Consider the following 20,062-nt stretch of genomic DNA (forward strand, 5'->3'; position numbering starts at 1 on the left):
ATATCAGACAAAACAGATTTCAGGAAAAGGCATGTAAAGAGAGACATAGAGGGCCAATATATACTGATCAAAGGGACACTTCAGCAAGAAGAAATAACGCTTATGGATATCTGTGCACCCAACACAGGAGCACCAAAGTTCATAAAGCAACTATTAGCAAACCTAAAAGAAGATATCAAAAATAACACAATAATAGTAGGGGACCTCAACACCCCACTCACATCAATGGACAGATCATCCAGACAGAAAATCAACAAGGAAACAGTGGAGGTAAAGGAAAAGCTAAAACAGTTGGACTTAATAGAGATATATAGAACACTCCATCCCAAAACAGCAGAATACACATTCTTCTCAAGCGTGCATGGAACATTCTCAAGGATAGCCCATATGTTGAGAAACAAGCCAAGCCTCCACAAATTTCAAAAGATTGAAATAATAACAAGCATCTTCTCCGATCATAATGCTGTGAAGCTAGATTTTAATTAGAAGAAAAAAGCTGAGAAAGGCATAAAGATGTGGAGACTAAACAATATACTATTGAACAAGCAATGGATCATTGAAGAAATTAAAGAAGAAATAAAAAAATACGTGGAGACAAATGAGAAGGATAACATGCCGTACCATTCACATGGGATGCAGCAAAAGCTGTATTAAGAGGAAAATTCATCGCAATACAGGCACATCTTAACAAACAAGAAAAATCCCAAATAAGCTATCTTAAACTACACCTAGCTGAATTACAGAAAGAAGAACAAACAAAGCCCAAAGTCAGCAGAAGAAGAGAAATAATTAAAATAAGAGTAGAAATAAATGCTATTGAACCAAAAAAGGCAGTAGAAATGATCAATGAAACAAAGAGCTGGTTCTTTGAGAAGATAAATAAACATGACAAACCCCAAGCCAGTCTTAACAAAGAAAAAAAGAGAGAAAGCTCAAATAAACAAAATCAGAAATGAAAGAGGAGAAATAACAACACAGTCTGCAGAAATAGAACGGATTATAAGAGAATACTATGAAAAACTATATGCCAACAAAAGGATAACCTAGAGGAAATGGATAAATTCTTGGAGTCCTACAATCTCCCAAAGTTTAGTCAAGAAGATGCAGACATTCTGAGTAGACCAATCATAAGGAAAGAGATTGGAAGAGCAATCAAAAGCATCCCAAAGAATAAAACTCCAGGACCAGATGGCTTTCCTGGGGAATTCTACCAAACTTTCAGAGAGGATTTAGTACCTATCCTTTTCAAGCTATTCCAAAAAATTAAGGAGGATGGAACACTTCCTAACACATTCTACGAGGCCAACATCATGCTGATACCAAAGCCTGACAAGGACAGCACAAAAAAGGAGAACTATAGGCCAATATCACTGACGAACATAGATGCAAAAATTCTCAACAAACTTTTGGCAACCAGAATTCAGCAGTTCATGAAAAGGATCATACATCATGATCAAGTGGGATTCATACCAGGGACACAGGGATGGTTCAACATCTGCAAGTCAATCAACGTGATACACCACATGAACAAACTGAGGAATAAAAACCACATGATCATCTCAATAGATGCAGAGAAAGCATTTGACAAGGTCCAACACCCATTTATGATAAAAACTCTGAACAAAAGGGGGATAGAAGGGAACTACCTCAACATAATAAAGGCCATATATGACAAACCCACAGCCAACATCATACTCAATGGGCAAAAACTGAGCGCCATACCCCTGAAAACAGGAACGAGACAAGGATGCCCTCTATCACCACTCTTATTTAACATAGTACTGGAGGTTTGGCCAGAGCAATTAGGCAAGAAAAAGGAATAAAAGGAATCCAAATAGCGAGGGAAGAAGTGAAACTCTCGCTGTTTGCAGACGACACGATCTTATATATAGAAAACCCCAAAGAATCCATTGGAAAACTCTTAGAAGTAATCAACAACTACAGCAAAGTTGCAGGGTATAAAATCAATTTACATTAATCAGCAGCATTTTTATACTCTAATAACGAACTAACAGAAAAAGAACTCAAGAACACAATACCATTCACAATCACAACAAAAAGAATAAAATACCTCAGGGTGAACTTAACTAAGAAAGGGAAACACCTATACAATGAAAATTACAAGGCTTTTCTGAAAGAAATGGATGATGACATAAAGAGATGGAAAGACATTCCATGTACATGGATTGGAAGAATAAACATAGTTAAAATATCCATTCTACCTAAAGCAATCTACAAATTCAATGCAATCCCAATCAGAATCCCAATGACATTCTTCACAGAAATAGAACAAAGAATCCTAAAATTCATATGGGGCAACAAAAGACCCCATGTTGCTATAGCAATCCTGAGAAAAAAGAACAAAGCTGGAGGCATCACAATCCGTGACTTCAAAACATACTACAAAGCTACAGTAATCAAAACAGCATGGTACTGGTAGAAAAACAGGTGCACAGATCAATAGAACAGAATTGAAAGCCCAGAAATAAAACCACACATATATGGACAGCTAATCTTTGACAAAGGAGCTGAGGGCATACAATGGAGAAAAGAAAGTCTTTCCAACAAATGGTGCTGGGAAAACCGGATAACCACATGTAAAAGAATGAAAATTGAGGGGCTGGCCCCGTGGCTGAGTGGTTAAGTTCGCGCACTCCGCTGCAGGCGGCCCAGTGTTTCGTTGGTTTGGATCCTGGGTGCGACATGGCACTGCTCGTCAAGCCATGCTGAGGCAGCGTCCCACATGCCACAACTAGAAGGACCCACAACGAAGAATATACAACTATGTACTGGGGGGCTTTGGGGAGAAAAAGGAAAAAAATAAAATCTTTAAAAAAAAAAAAAGAATGAAAATTGACCATTCTTTTTCACCATTCACCAAAATAAACTCAAAGTTGATCAAAGACGTAAAGGTGAGACCTGAAACCATAAGGCTTCTCAAGAAAATATAGACAGTACACTCTTGGACATCAGTATTAAAAGGATCTTTTTGGACACCATGTCTTCTCAGACAAGGGACACAAGTAGAATGAATAAACAAATGGGACTTCATCAGACTAAAGAGCTTCTTCAAGGGAAATGAAAACAGGATTGAAACAAAACAACCCACTAACTGGGAAAAAATATGTGCAAGTCATACATCTCACAAAGGGTTAATATCCATAATATATAAAGAACTCACACAACTCAACAACAAAAAATCAAACAACTGGATCAGAAAATGGAGAGGAGATGTGAACAGACATTTCTCCAAAGAAGATATATGGATGGCCAATAGGCAAATGAAAAGATGTTCATCATCGCTGATCATCAGGGAAATGCAAATCCAAACTACACTAAGATATTACCTTACACCCATTAGAAAGACAAAAATAACTAAAACTAATAGTAACAAATGTTGGAGAGGTTGTGGAGGAAAAGGAACCCTCATACACTGCTAGTGGGAATGCAAACTGGTGCAGCCACTATGGAAAACAGTATGAAGATTCCTCAAAAAATTAAAAATAGAAGTACCATACGATCCAGCTATCCCACTACTGGGTATCTATCCAAAGAGCTTGAAGTCAGCAATCCCAAAAGTCCCATGCACCCCAATGTTCATTGCAGCATTATTTACAATAGCTAAGACATGGAAGCAACCTAAGTGCCCATCAACAGATGATTGGATAAAGAAGATGTCTGTATATATATAGAATGGAATACTACTCAGCTGTAAAACAGAACAAAATCATCCCATTTGCAGCAACATGGATGGACCTTGAGGGAATTATGTTAAGTGAAATAAGGCAGATAGAGAAGGACAGTCTCTATATGACTCCACTCATATAAGGAACATAAAAATGTAGACAAAGAGAACAGATTAGTGGCTAGCAGGGGAAAAGTGGGGTTGGGGGTGGGCACAAAGGGTGAAGGGGTGCACTTACAACATGACTGACAAACAATAATGTACAACTGAAATTTCACAAGATTGTAACCTATAATTAACTCAATAAAAATTAAATTATAAAAAAAAAGTGAGAGAGAAGAAAAGGTTGGCCACAGTGAAATTCTTGAAAAGTAGAGAGAAATATATTAAAATATTGTGATTATGCTACCATGTAACATAGTGTTCTAATAACTAGTCTTTGTACATAATTCCTGATGTTTACCATATGTAGTGCAAACTATATACAGGATACTAGAATACCAAATAATTCAAACTTAATTTGCATTAAAATAAATTTAATTAATTCTTTAATTCATCAATTCTGTTTTGTTAAATATTGATTCAAACATTGATTTTTTTTAACTCAATGAATGAATGGAAAAGAAGATGAGTATATGTGCTCAATTCCATGTTAAGAACTTCTAGGAGATGGCAATATTCTCATCTGACTAAGATCAAAATAATTTATACCTAAGTTTTCTCAGGAAAATGAAGGCTGCTGATGGATAAAATAAGATGCTTTGGTGTAACATTCATCCAACAGCGGTCTAGTTATATCTTTTCCTTTACTCCTCATAGCAGTCCTTTGAGTATTACATATTATAATACTCTTACAAATGGCAACTTTGTCATAATATTTTTGCTAGAGGCCTGTTTATCTAAATATTCATTGGGATATCATTTTCCTTTTTAATTTTAAAATTTTATTTCCTACCCCTTAACTTTTTATTTTTGGTATCATTCTCTATTTATATCAAAGGCTATCCAAAGTACTCCATATTTCACACTGTATGACTTCTTCCTCAACTTTTCTACTTTGAAAAGTCTTTCAATAATCTTCAAAAACAACTCACAACATCCTTTTGAGAACAACAAATATTAGAAATTAATTGAATAAATTTGGACTTCTATGGGAAGATGTTAACAGTAGGAGTTGGTTTAAAAAATGAAATACAAATAAACAAATATGATCAATGACTTTACTGAAACTAAAATAAATAAATAGCATTCTGCATTAAAATGATTATGCACATAACACTTGCATGGTCTTTTAAAATTATAGATAGCCATCATTCAATTAAATCAACTGGACACTTAAGGGAAACTACTATTTCTGAAATAGTTTTGGAAATCCTTATCTTGAATTATATTTTAAATTGATGACAAATATTTTGGCCCTCTCAGAAATTATTTTAATTTTCAAACAGCTGTAACTTCTTTAGAATTAAGTGTGATGAAAAACTCTGGCTGTTCTTTTTATTTATTCTTTTTTTAATATGGTAATTATTTAATTTTTTTTCCTAGGCTAGAAAACTGGTATTATAGGTAACTCCAAAAAGGAGTTGTAAGGTCAAAATACAAAAAAATAACTAATATATATGCAAAATTCTTGCATAAAACTTGTTCACATTTAGAAGGAAAGGAGAAAACATTTCCATATAGAAAGATATTGTTTTAAATTTGAGAATACAAAAACTCCAAGTAATAAATGACAAAATACAGGGGATAATTGAAGTTTTCCATTAGAAATGGGAAAATGTGGGATATATATGTACTGAAAAATAATAGTTTTTCGTATTTTTTTTCTTTTAGCTTTGGGTTGGATCTGATAACTGAAGAGGATCAAAGAATTAAATTTTTCTGGAACGAGGATATTCTTCTATGGGTCAAAGAAGCCCTGTGACTTACAAAAGATGAAGATTAAATAGAGAAGCCATAGTAAGTATAAAAGATACTATCCCCATAGAAGATTAATTTCTTTCAAAAGTAAAGCCTTCCACAAATTATTTGTGTAGCTTTCCTGGGGCATTTATGTTCTATACCTAAAGTGATGTAATCATTGTTGATTTATTTCCATACCACTGGCAGTGATTACCAAGAAAGTATAAAAACAACGATTGGTCTCCAAGGACCTACATGGATAGTAATGGGACATTTCTTCAGTCAGGTTCCAGTCTGGGTGAATGTAAGTTAATAAAGGATTGCAGTGTCCGTGGGAGCCTATCATGAACTTCCCCACAGCTTCTAGTTATTCTCACTTGCAAGAAACAAGCAAAAACAACACAATTTTTACATAAGGCTGAAACAATTAGCAAAGCCTTTATTATAACCATTACAATGCTCTGTACCTCAAGTAATATTTTTAAAAAGTGTCATGTGTTATGCATTAAGTTAAAATCGTATGACTTTATTTGCTCTAATGACAATAAATATTGACTAAATTCCATCTCAACACTCGTATAGCTCATAGCCCCATAATTTCAAAATCTGATCTTTATATCTTGAGACAAAATAGTTTTGAAATCTTTAGTCATTTAAACTCTTTCCCTTTTTAATAGGATTTTAGAAATATCTTTTAAATGCCTCTTTATCTCTAGGGAGAAATTTGCATAAGATTTTAGCCATCTAGCAAAATGCCAGATGATTAAAAAAATTCTCATCTCAAATTGCAGACCTCCATTTTCTCTCCAACTGTCAGTCCCTTTTTAATTTGCTGTGAACAGTACTATCAGTCTGTTTTGGAGGCTATTCTGATTTAAGATTTCATTATCTCTCTTCCTCAACCTTTGAATGGCCTGTCACTTGTTATACCAATCATAAAAGCTAGCCAAGTGCACTTCTGATTCCATCAATTTACAGAGGCATTGATTTGTGCACAAATCCTTTTTCACGTCTTCCCTCTCTGTTCCCTTTTTAATTTCTTTTTAGAAACAAAGAAACAGTGAATTTTTGTTTGTTTTCCCCACTAAATAATAAGAAAAAGCATAGCAAAACTGGACCTTTAACGCCTGAATATTCAGTAATAGACTAAAAAAATTCAGAGGACGTTTTCTTTATAACACAGCTCCTAATATTAAAAAATGAATAGCAATTAAAAAATTTAATAAACATATTGTACATTTGAGCTCCCCCTTAAAAAAGAGCACTGAGAAATAAATGTCAGCTCTGAGAAATTATGGAAAGATCTGTGATATTCCTTAGTGAGTTCTATGCATGCTAAACATAGTGCTGGAATTTAGGTGATCTATATATGGGTGTTATCCTTATTAGACGAGAAACATGAATACAATAGCAAGATTAACCATGTATGTTGACGGAGATTCTTAAAACCTTTTCTAAGTACTCTTGACTCACGGAACATCCTTCATGATATTCCTAAAAATAGACTTTCCATTAGCTATTTCTTATATATTTGGCCAAATATGCAACAATATGAGATAAACTTCGTAATAAAATACAGTATAAGAGACAGAGTAAAACAAAAGAACCATGAGACAGTTTTTGCCCAAATTTTGGCTAACTTCGTATCATCTGCTAGGGCTGGGATGAAGCATAAAGGATGTCACTTCTCTCTTATATTACCCTAGGTGTTTCTGGGGAGACAAATCCAAATTGCCACCCAGGGCCATGGAAGCATCTAGCAATACATTTTCACATAGTATAGAGATGTGTGTCTGCTGGATCAAAGAAACTACAGAAGAGAAGAGTACAGTAAGAAATCTATAAATAATCCATAAAATCTCTCCTGAAGAGAAACAGTCAGTTTAAATTATCTATAAGACCCATCATCTACCCAGCCCTGCCCTAAGCCACCCAGCTAGGTAACAGTCATCATAGAGGAAACGCTAATTCAAATTTGGAATTTTGACTATTCCATGGGAACACACATTGTAATTTCTGAATTGAGATATTTTTTTGGAGACTTTCTATGACTAAAAGTGAACAAGACCATTATATTACTTTAGAATCACTAGGAAAGTCATCTTTATCCACTGTCTTTCACTGAAAAAGTTTGAGTCTAACAAAATAAATCAAGATTTTCACAACAAATCACATCACACTTGTACAACAAAGTGATTCATACAGAAAACAGAATGAGTTATAAATTTTATGAAAAATACTGTGCCCAGTTGTCATTAATATAAAATTTTCTAGATAAAGTAATTAATGTGAATTAAAGGAAACATATATTTGTGGGATGTTAATGTTACATGGTCATAGAAATATGGAAAATAATGGGCAAAACAACTTGAATTTTGTTTATTCCTAGCAAAATTTCTGAGCTTTTAAAGATTAATGGGTACTATGAATCCCCAAAGAAGGAGCTATAAAACACATTTCCTAAATTTACTTGACCAGCAAACCATTATCCCACTTAAGAATCTTCATATAATTTGATTACCTATAGCACAATTTAGAAAATGTGGCATGTTCTAATGAGTAGTTGTCAATACCATGGTAAGTGATATGGAAGACCATGCAACCACCATAATAGATGTCTACATAAAAGAATCTGAGTGGACCTTGCAATAGTCTCCTTCTCAACAGCTAATTTACAACTTTATTTTCAATGAGATCTAGAGGTTTTTATAATTCTAAATATTATTATGGGTTAAAATAACCCTTAAATTTCAAATAAGGTACTAGGATGCTTCACAAATTCAAGCAGTAGGAGAGTATTCTAAAATATAATCATTTTGTAATGTGCACAGGACAAAATTATCTGCACAGACTGGTGATGGAACATAGAATGACTGCCCAATCAATCAGGTTGTTACAATATTCTTCTGTCCTCTCTTAAAAGTAAAAAAATCAAAACTACACTTCAGTAACTTCAAATTTTAGTCTCTGCATCTGCAGAGCCTAGGTACGCACTAAATAACAGGGAACTCTCCATGAAAACCACCAATCTAATTAGTGTTGCTATATAAAAGCCTAGAATTGCATACTAATTGTCTTTCCAATTCAAGTCTATTCATCTATTGAGCTTGGGGAGCATTACTTGATTTCTAGAGCCCATTCATTTTAAGGGGAAATGCAGAAATCAAGATTCTGAATTAAAATGCAAAAAACGGTCTTGCAAATCCAAATTTAGCTGCTAAATATTCGTAAACCATTTCTTTCAGTATGAAGTGTGAAATATCCAGCTTAACTTTTTCATTGTTTTATATTTATTCTTTTAAACCTCAGTTTAAGTCTATAATAATCCTTCTCTGGAAATAAATTTATGTCTTATTCAGCTAAGGGTGTCATAACAAAACACCAGAGACTACTTATTTTCTCAGAGTTCTGGACACTGGGAAGTGCAGTATCAAGGTGCCTGCTGATTCGGTTTGCTGTTGAGAGCTTTCTTACTGGTCTTACCTCCAAACAGGCCCTACTCCAAATATAGTCACATTGGGGGTTAGGGCTTCAACACAGGAATTTAGGGGGCACAATTCAGTCCATAAAAGTTTACAAAAATCCATGAAATTGTTATTCTATTTTCCTAAATGAATTAAAGGATTAGTGGAAGACGACCGTATCTTTGGCATTTGGGTTTTCCTATGGTCAACATTTTCCTATCAGAAAATGAACACTATATACCTATCTATGAAATGAATGTATTAGAGAAACATCATCGGAGAAAGGCAATGAAAGAAAATGCAAACTTTACCTCAGAAGGCGAATTGCTTCTCTTTCTGCCATACTTATTAAATATGATGAAATTATCCTAGCCTAAAAATTTATATTTTATATATCAGGTTTCTCCTCAATGTCTTTTTATGATGTTCCTACTATTTCAGTGCTCTACTCCTAATGAGGAGTAATGCTAATTATGCTTTTTTTTTTTTTAACAAGGGGTGATCAGTTTGTTACAGAATCAACTGTTCTTCTTAAGAGGACCCTTCCTAAACACTTATAAGAAGTGGTGGGGATTTCCCACTTCTCCTCAATTATCAAAGCAATCTTTGTTGTTGGTAGTGGTATTTTGATAAGATTTTAATAAAAAAATGGGTGTAAGATTTTATTGAATGCTTAATCTGCATCGGTTGATATAGAATATTACAACATTATAACATCTAAAATATTCAATTAGTAAGTTATTTATTTTGTCGTCATGCATTATTTTTTCATCATTGCTTTACTTTGCAAAAGTATTCTTTGGAATTTTTCATCATTATTTATAGGTGAGATTGGCTTACAGTTATCTATCTTTTTTGTCCTATGTTTTTTGCATTATTTCGATGTTTTTTCTGTAAGAATTGATATGAGTTGATAAACTTTTCCCATTTTTATGTGTTCTAGTAAAATTTTTAAAACATGAAAGTATTTATTCTCTTGAAAACTTTACAGAAATCACTCAGCATGAGGTATTTTCTTTGGTGAGAAGTTGGAATATGTTTCCAATTTATTCTTTGATTATTGACCTATCATTGAATCAATTTTTTAATTTTAATTTTCATTAATTTTTAATGAAGCTTCTTTCTTTTTTCCCCCAGTAATTTTATTGAGATCATAATGGTTTATAACATTGTGCAATTTCGGGTGTACAGAATCAATTTTGATTATTTATATTTTATAACGAACCAATCTGTTTTTCTTATACATCATAATACTTTATTATAAAATGGTATATAGTTGACAAATAAAAATGGCAAGCAATAGGATATATTGGAGAATATGAGGAAGCCATTTGGTATAAACCTAATTAGGCCTGACCTTGTCCTTTCAAAAGGGCCTGACCTACGCCGTTGAGCACGCATTGTATATCCAATTTAGATATTCCCTATGGCAAGAGCAAAATGCCCTTGAGATAAAGGTGCAACTTCCCTCCCCCTCCCAATGTTGGCGTCTCCTTAAGGATTAAGTATCTTTCCTTAGGCTGGAGGCTGATTGCTGTGCTCACCTGTGACCCCCCAGCTTGAGACAATGGACTTGCCTCCTGCTACACCCACCAAGATAGCAGACCTACTATCTGCTGTGTCCATCAAGTGCTGTGCTGACGGGGCGGTCTTGTGGCTATTGTGGGAGGGACATTTCAATCGTATGTGAAGCACCCTCTTTGAGGGTATATAACCACCCTGTGTACCCCCACTTCTTCGGAGTGCTCTGTTCCTTTGTGGAAAGACTCTCCCGGGTTATAATCCTAAGATTTAAGCTCAGAATAAACTCACCCAAATTTTCATTTATAGATTGGTTATGGATTATTTTCTTCGACATAGTGTTCTTTTCTGATTTTAATCTCCATTTTATCCGGAGTTATACTCTCACTTTTAATATTTTTCTCTCTCTCATTTTCTAATGGCCTTGCCAAATGTTTGTGTATTTTTTTAAAAATTTGCGATTTTATTGCTAAAGTAGGCTTTACCACATTTTGTTATTTTGAATTTTTAAATTTTTCATATTTATCCAAATTCAATTAAATATAACAATTAAATTCAGGCTAAGGTAAAGATGAAAACTCTACAATATATTTTGTGAGAGATCTAGCGTGTGGGAAAATCAGGGTAATTTCTAAAGGAGTTTGTTATCGTCCCCTCAGACAAACTGCTGCTACCTCTCATAGTGCCCTAGTATTTTATTTTAGACAGCTACGGAACCCAATGCATAAAAAGAAACACATGATGTTAAAGCTAGAAAAAAATTAGCAGTAAACTATTCCAACTTATTATCAGTACTTTATACAATTGACAAAACACTACTTAAAAGATAATTTCAGTGTTCACAAAGTTGGACTTAGAAAGGCACTAATCCATTGCTAGTATAAATCTAAACTGGTACTAACCTGCAAGATCAAAGAAATTTATCAACAGCTTTGACCTTCTAATACCAGTTCCTGTATTTTATCCTAATAATGGGAGATGCAGAAATTTATTTATTCATGATGATAAAATGATAACAATCCAAATTTCAACTAGTTATGGAACACATACAGTCATGTATCACACAATGACATGTTGGTCAATGACGGACCACACATACGATGGTGGTCCCAAAAGATTAGTACTATACAGCCTAGGTGTCTTATAAGCTATTCCATCTAAGTTTGTGTAAGTACTTTCTATGGTGTTTGCACATGACGAAATTGCCTAATGATGCATTTCTCAGGATGTAACCCTGTCGTTAAGTGATGCGTGACTATAATACTAAAATGTGATTTTCAAAAAAATATTATTAAATATACAATAAACCTTCTGGTAAGTTAAAAGGTCTAGTATAAACTTATAAACACTAACTCACTTTGGTAATATGTCAGTATTAGTATATTCCTTTAGTTTACTATATATTTACTACTAGAATATTTAGTGAATACATATATACATATATGGTATGCATATTACCATAATTTTACATTTTTTCCTTTCTACTATTTTGTATTTCATAAAATCATCATGTGTTTCCTTTATAATGATGGACATAAGTATTTGAATATTATATTTAAGTTGAAAGCAATTTTAAAAATCCTAAGACATTTGGAAGAAAAACATACACTATTTCAGCCAAGATTCTGGTAAGTGGAACAACCCAATCAATAGTTTCATTTCAAAGAAACAGAGCATAGCATTAGTTGAATGTCGTTTTTTTGGTACAGAAAACAACAGCCAAAACGCTATCACGCACATACAGAAACATCAATAGTTTGTATAATTTAAAATCTGCTGATACTGTGAGGTCTATTATAGGAAATAGACTTTTGGGAGCCAGGTAAGCCCAAAAAAGGAGCTCAGCAATCTGTATCAATGTATACCAATTTATGTAAATAGGAGACATTAAGAAGTTTCTCTGTATATTTTTTCTCTATTTTCCACTAAGATTTCTATCATCTGTTCCTAACTTGTACCACTGAATGATCGGGAAAGAAACTAACTTGAATGGAATTTATTTAACTAGAAAAGAAAATTTAAAAGTTATAGAGAAAGGCATAGAGAGAGAGTCTTTTGATATTCTACCAAACTTTACTTTCATTTAATTCACTACTATCTAAAGATCTTAATAATTTTATCTTAGCACATTGGCTCCTTCTCAATTAAAAGTGCTTTCATGAGGTTTATTTATGAGAATTAAATTTGTATGCCACACTATTTTGAGTAACTAGGTTAATTGACTAGAATGTTTTCAATATAGAAAATTTTTGATAATAAATATAAAATTAGAAGGAAGAGTATAGACCTCAAAAATATACAAGCTTTACACATTTTTGATAGGAATACTTCCTTGGGCTACAACCTTGGTCCAAGGCCCCATCATCCCTCCTCTATTCTTGCCTTTTATGTCTATTCTCAACAAAGTATCCAGTATCCACTTTTTTTTAATGAAGCTAAGGCGGATTATGTAATTCCTCCTCCAAAAAACATCTTATAGCTTTCCATCTCTGTTATGGACTGAATGTTTGTGTCTTCCCAAAATCCGTATGTTGAAGCCCTAACCCCCAAAGTCATGGTATTAGGAGGTCGGGGCTTTTGGGAGGTAATTAGGGATAGATGAGGTCATTAGGGTGGAGTCTCTATAGTAGGATTAGTTCCTGCCTCCATAATGGAATTGGTGTCTGTATAAAAAGAGGAAGAGAGATCAGAATTCTCTCCCTCTGTAATGTGCACAAAGAGGTCATGTGAGCATACACAAAGACGGCAGCCACCTGCAAAAGAGGAAGAGAGACCTCACTAGTAACTGAATCTGCCAGCACCTTGATCTTAGACTTCCTAGCCTCCAGAGTTGTAAGAAATAAATGCCTGTTGTTTAAGCCACCCGGTATTTTGTTACAGTAGCCTGAAATGATTAAGTCATTTACATCAAAGTAAAGACCAAAGTCTTTGCAATTATCCACAAGGCTATAGATGATAAAGCCTCTGCCGCTTTGTTAGTAGAGGCAGGGCAGCTTTTTCCTTTGTAATTTGTAACTGACATCATTTGAAATCCAGTAGCTATATTTTTTAAGACAAAACAAATGATCATCCAGATAAATTACAATGCAGTATTAGCGATTATAAGTAGTTCAATTTATAAAAAGCATGTATTTTTACTAAAGCATGAGACTTCCAAAGATAATAATACAACCCATGAAAATTTTCCTGTCTTCTTTTATCAAAATGAATGTATCTTTGTGATAAAAGTATGCTTATTTTTTAATTTCTAAAATGGAAATAATAATTGACTTGCTTACATTACAAGATAAGTGTAAACACAAAAGTATCTAGCACCTGAAAGTGTTATGCAAGTTGAGGTTCCTTATTATTTTACCTTATTAACGTATATTCTTTTGAAACTATAATAATTCTATAAATAACTATCAACATAAATTTGTTGATAAATGAATATAGATTATTCTATGAAGACACTCTCTACACTCAAATCTAAAGTGATGAAAAAAATTAACAAACTTCTATGATTAAAACCAAATTAAGTCAGAATATACAGTCCTTCTTTTGCTAAGCTGTATGCTTGTTTTTTTTTTCCTTGAGGAAGATTAGCCCTGAGCTAACATGGGCTGCCAATTGTCCTCTTTTTGCTGAGGAAGACTGGCCCTGAGCTAACATCCATGCTTATCTTCCTCTACTTTATATGTGGGACGCCTGCCATAGCGTGGCTTGACAAGTGGTGCTATGTCCGCACCTGGGTTCCAAACCAGGGAACCCCAGGGCCCGAAGCAGAGCGTGTGATTAACTGCTGCACCACCATGCTGGCCCCATTTTATGCTTGTTTTTTATACTCAGATAAATTAGATAGGAAATTAAGTATGTTTTGGGTGCCTTCTAAAATAAAAGTGCCAACTAGTGAAATTTTCAAAAATGAAAACTTTTAGATAATTAAATATACCATTCTAAAACTTCAAATATATCACTGAGCAAAAGTAATCACATTTCAATTCCATGGACTTTAAAAAGTAATCACCTTTGGAAGTTAGAACATGAGACATCTTCTAAGAATGTAGCTACACAATTACCTTTACGTGAAAGGAGAGGCTGTTTCCTTCAGTTAAGCTTTCAATTAAAGTGCAATTTTGCATTTATTAAATTCAGAAACCTAGAACAATCCTGTAAATCTGATATGTTCCAATGAACTGCATGAAGAATACCAGTAATTATTAAATTTTCAAGATCTTGTTGACATTTCTGATTTTACTCCAGTCATTTACTCCCATAGCCCATAACACTGGATATGAATTTTAAAAGAGTACAGGCCAGGCAAGGGTCGGAGTCTTAGTGATGAGATTCAGAAAAGAAGGAGAAGCCAATATTAAAATAAATAGACTAAATAAGTAATCCAAAGACTAAGCTTCTTTTCCTTTTTTAAAAAAATTATGCCTTAAACTAAAGTTTGTCTTAGGACTTCTGCAAACATCCATTTAAATATTTTATCTTATTGATTTTCAAAGTAATCAAAGTAATTTGTTTTTTAATTCTCTGAGGCTATTAAAATCATCCTCTGTAGAAATTTACAAATAGTTGCATTCTAAGTTGGAAAAAAAAACAGCACTTAGACAAAGTCAAAACTAGTGTAAGATATTCAAAAAGGATATGTGTATATTACTGTGACAATTAATATTCTTTAAAAAATGTATGCTTGGATTTACTTGGTGTCATATTTCATGTCTGTTTTAGCATGAAATAGATGCAGGCTTTAATTATCAATGTGATTTCAACTAAGAAAAAATAAAGAGTTAAAAAAAATTAGAAAATGAAGATTCTCATGCTAAGTAATTATCTTACTAACTCCTGTGGACAATCCTGGCTCCCAAATAATATAACCGAGTCACAATTAACTCAAAAGTAAAATATCAGGAATTTTATCTATTGTAGTGATTAAGATTATAAAGTTTGGAATTAGAATTGATTTGAAATCTGACTCCATTTCTTACCAATAATGTGGTCTTTTATTAAAGACTCTGCTTCAGTTTTCCCTTCTTCAAAATTATTTTGACAAAGTTATAGTAAATAAGTGAGATACTATATTAAGAACATTTAGCATGGAGTCAAGCAACTAGTAAACTCAATAAATGGTTGTTATTATTAGTCAGGTCAATGAAATTGTAGAGTCTACTTATCTTTGGTATTTGCCAAATTTGCCCACAAGGTAATGTACTAGACTTGTAAATTAAGTTCTAATTATTTTAGGTTCTAATTATCTATGGAAAAAATACGAAATGTATTTTTTACTTGTCTTTATTTCTTAAACATCATACCATTGAAAAATTAAGCAAAGTCTCTTTGTTTTTATATTCTCTGGGTAGTCTACTCCTGAAGAGAAATCTTCCTCCTCTCTATTTTCAGCCTTTTAACAGGTTAGCAAAAATGTCTTCTCTACTGTAAGTGTGGAGGAAAAGCAAGTTGAAGAAGCAGTATGAAAAAATCCCATTTGGGTTATTTCATTAGTTAGTGTCTGCATTTTAAAAAATATTCTATAGGACTATGCCCCAAACTGATACTCATGATTACTTTCAGGAGGTGCTACTTTTGGAGACATTCATTTTCTATGTTAAATATGTATGCAATATTAAAATTTTTGCCACTGTGGTATATGGCTTTTAGAAGAAGAAAGAAATCTGTTTTTAAAATGCGAGAGGTACTGATATCATTCATGCAGAATTTAATGGAAAATTTGAGGATTTCTGGATAATCACTATGAGATTACTCGAACTTCAAGGAAATATCCCTATACGGTAGAAAAAAGATTGACTGCTCTACATGAGTATTAAGTGCAAAGGAGTAGGAAAAGCCTCATTAAATATTTTGTATACCTGAAGAGAGGGCAATGGGGAGAGAGTAAGCAAGCGTGAGAGGGAGCTGGCAGCTAAGTCTGTGTACTACAATGAGTCTCAAATGCGATATAGAGCAGGAAGTAAGCGCAAGCCATCTTTCCCAGGTTATACTAGGCAAGGGTGCCCACGTCCCGGAAAAAATGAAGCTGTGGCGCACTGGCTCCTGCTACCATATCACTCATGGAGCAGGGCAGGGAGAGGGAATCGGTGCAGAGGCAAAGCTCTCAGAAGGAACCATCTCACTTCCCCCAGCTGCTAGATCCACAAGAAAGCAGATTAAAATCACAATACACTTAACCTTGTTATTTTTCCTTTCTTTGGGCTTGGCAATCAAACAATAATCTATGAACCTGTTCTGAGAATCTATCTTGACTACCAATATTGGACAAATGGAAGGCTTTCTATTAACACAAGGTCGCAAGTAGGCAGGGTTCTGGTCACAACACATTTGTTTCGGTCATAGTGGGTTTTATTTTAATTTCTTTTTACATACAATTTTTCTATGTCAATATATATTTTAAATAAAGTGTTCCATAAACTAAAGCTGTTAAAAAAAATCACTGACTTTGAGGATCTCGCTGACATTTATAAATTACTAAATTTCAGAAATAAGGAAAAAATCCCTCAAATAAGAGGCAACAAAACAGAAGCACAGTCATGAAAGCTTTCTAACAAATCAAAAACACTTGTGTTAACCTCAAGCTTGTTTCACATAGTAACACAGGTTGGAAAAGAATGCATGATATCCACAGAGCATTGACAGAAAATGATTTGACTCAAAACTTCTATATCCAGCCAGTTTGTTCTTCTAATGTGAATTCAATAGAAACATATAATTTTAGAGTAATAAGATTATTATCTTGTTGACATACGCAAAAAATAATAGGTGATAGAAAATTTGAAACAAAATATTTTTAAGAAAACGAGAAACACAACCATACAGGTCAGTATTGTCTAAATAGTTGTTGTAATAACAGTTAAAAAATGTAATTATAAATATGAAAAATAATTCTTAACAAAAAGAACACAACGGTCAGAGTGAAAAAAAGTATGAATCTAAATCCCAGGTAGTTCCTATAAGAATTTGGAATTAATAGGGTGAGGTGGATTGTAAAGAAATCAGATTATGTTTAGTTCTCATGTAACATCAGAGACTATCTATACACAGAATTTTGTTTCTATTATACATAGAGAAAAATCATGACTGTACTATCTTAAAAGAACTGATAGGAAGAAAACAACATGTACTTTTTGAAACATTAAAAAAAGAAACAAAAGGAATGAATAATTTGATAGAAGATGAAATTTATGTTATGAAAAGAATCATACATGTATGCCAAAATGCCCTTTTAAACAACAAATAATCTCACAGTGAATCCAAAAAACAAAAGCCAATTTATAATATTAGTCCCTGTACTTAATCCTTTGTGTCTAAGTAAACTTTAATTGTAATTAATAGTAACAGCAAACATTTATATAGCATTTTACTATGAGACTCGCACTATTACACAAACTTATATTAACTAGTTTTATCCTCAAATGACCTTTCAGGTTGGTAATCTTATCCCCATTTTACAGATGAGGAAATTCTTGCCCAGAAAGTCAAAGGATTTGCCCAAGAAAATAACACTGTTAAAATTTAGATTTAAACCCAGGCCATCTGGCTCCAGAACCCAGACAGCTCTGGATACACTCTGGATACCCAGTACACGGTACAGCCTTTCTAATTAAACGTAATATAAGAAACAGACTTTTGAAAATCTCAAGTGGTTCTTTCCCCTCACCATTTACTTATGTGAGAAAGCAGGGAAAGAGGGGTTGGGAGAGTGGGTTAGAAAATGGATAACACCGAAGACCAGAGCTATGATTGAACAAAGACCCTGCCTTCTGGGTCAGAACTGGTCCTCATAGATGATTAGGCTGCCCTTAGGAGAATTCCTAGTTAGAATTCTCAGGCTCTGCTCTTATTAATACATAGGATGTCTCTGAGAACATCATTGTCACAAGTTTCCTCCCCTGTATCTTCCTAAATCACTTATTCCCCTCCCTTCCTCACACTGAAAGTTTCCCAATCAAATCTTCCATTTGGTGGTTTTCTATTTCTTTAGGTCTATTATCTGCTTCTTTCCTGCAACATTTCTTTTTATCTTCAGCCCACAATATATGGGGAGGGAGGTATCTTTTACCTGTATCCAAGGGTAAGGCAGAGAGAGAGAGAGACTGGAAAACATGATAAGATGTAGTAAGAACTGGAGAGTCTAAAATATAAATCAGTTTGTGTGTTTGTGTAAGAATTTTTGTGTGTGTCCACTTATGCTACAAAGTTTTGATTATTAAAGACTATATCTATTACTTTTCAAGCTATTGATGTCAATTGGGAAGGCAGAATTATTTACTAAACAATAGAGTACACAGACACCTCCAATGGACACAGAAACTCTTACAAATATTCACATAATGAAGCAATATGAGCATAAACTGCTTATGAAAATCAGGTTTCTTTTTTACACAAATCAGAGTTTACCACAGATTCCTGAATGAAATGTAAATAAAACAGTATCACATTTGCTTCTTTTTTGTTTTTCACACATGAGATACATAAGATAGATGAGAGGATGGTATTCCAGCAATTGTTCACATTCTTTTACTTACAGCCTTCATAGATGTCAGTGGGAATATGGACTGCTGCATGCTGATAGGATATTTGTCGTCCAAAATTAGTATCATCAATAAAAACAGGTTTTATCCTCTGGCTGCCTGGCTCACTGTCATTTTTTTCAGGCTATATAGGAAAAGATAGACAATAAGCAGGATATTACAACTTATGTTAACATAAGTATTCTCACATTCACTTCTTCATTTGCGAAATACCTATTCTTCAAAAAATAGATCTACAAGAGTATTTTAAAATATAGTACCATGATGACATCAGATACACAATTTCCATTCAGGTATTAGCATTCACATTTTGTCTTCATGATATTATTTACACAATAACCTAACTTCTCTAATTGCCTCAATCTTGGAGTCCCTCAGGATCATCCTGAGAAGACCAGAGCTTTCCCTTATCCAGCACTTATTAAAATGTACATTTACAGAACAGGATAAGTGCCTTTAAATACAGCCAAATTAAAATTATCCCCTTGAAATAAATTTCACTGTTTATGTTACCAAATTTATATCATGCAGTTGAGGATAACTTTTGGTTTGACAACAAATGGTACACATGACCACAAAAAGATAGCAACAAAGGATTATTGTATTTCGTGTTCCCTTGATTTTTGCATGTTTTCCAGGTATATCAATTTTTGGTTTTAAAAAAGAAAGTATACTAGGAAAGAAGAGATCTATTGTAACTCTAAGCTCAATTAAATCCTAACTTCAACCAATTAGTTTCCCAAGGTGGGAGCTAAGATCCAATCAATAAAAATTCCAGAAAATCCCGCAGGAGTTGAAAGATGAAGATTAATTTTCCATCTATTTGAACTATGCCTTGGATATTGAATTACCTTGTTGTCCTCCCCTGGCAAGAAACTAAGAATCTCACTCATTTTTCAAAATGCATCTCTATAACAATTTTTTTGGCTAATTATGTTAAACTTTTTTTTTTCCAGTTC

At 33.6% G+C, this 20,062-nt stretch overlaps 1 protein-coding gene across 19 annotated transcripts in view; it reads right to left on the reverse strand.

The window, feature by feature from the left end:
- CACNA2D1 (calcium voltage-gated channel auxiliary subunit alpha2delta 1) overlaps nucleotides 1-20,062 on the reverse strand; it is a 515,258-nt gene that overhangs the window by 163,491 nt on the left and 331,705 nt on the right. For all 19 annotated transcript variants that reach the window (XM_070617290.1, XM_070617294.1, XM_070617291.1 and 16 more), the window contains exon 6: nucleotides 19,098-19,227. In XM_070617290.1, coding sequence (XP_070473391.1) covers nucleotides 19,098-19,227 — 130 coding nt within the window. The remainder of the gene's footprint in view (nucleotides 1-19,097; nucleotides 19,228-20,062) is intronic.

Source organism: Equus przewalskii, chromosome 4, assembly GCF_037783145.1.
Source record: "Equus przewalskii isolate Varuska chromosome 4, EquPr2, whole genome shotgun sequence".
In the NCBI taxonomy this organism is placed as follows: domain Eukaryota; kingdom Metazoa; phylum Chordata; class Mammalia; order Perissodactyla; family Equidae; genus Equus; species Equus przewalskii.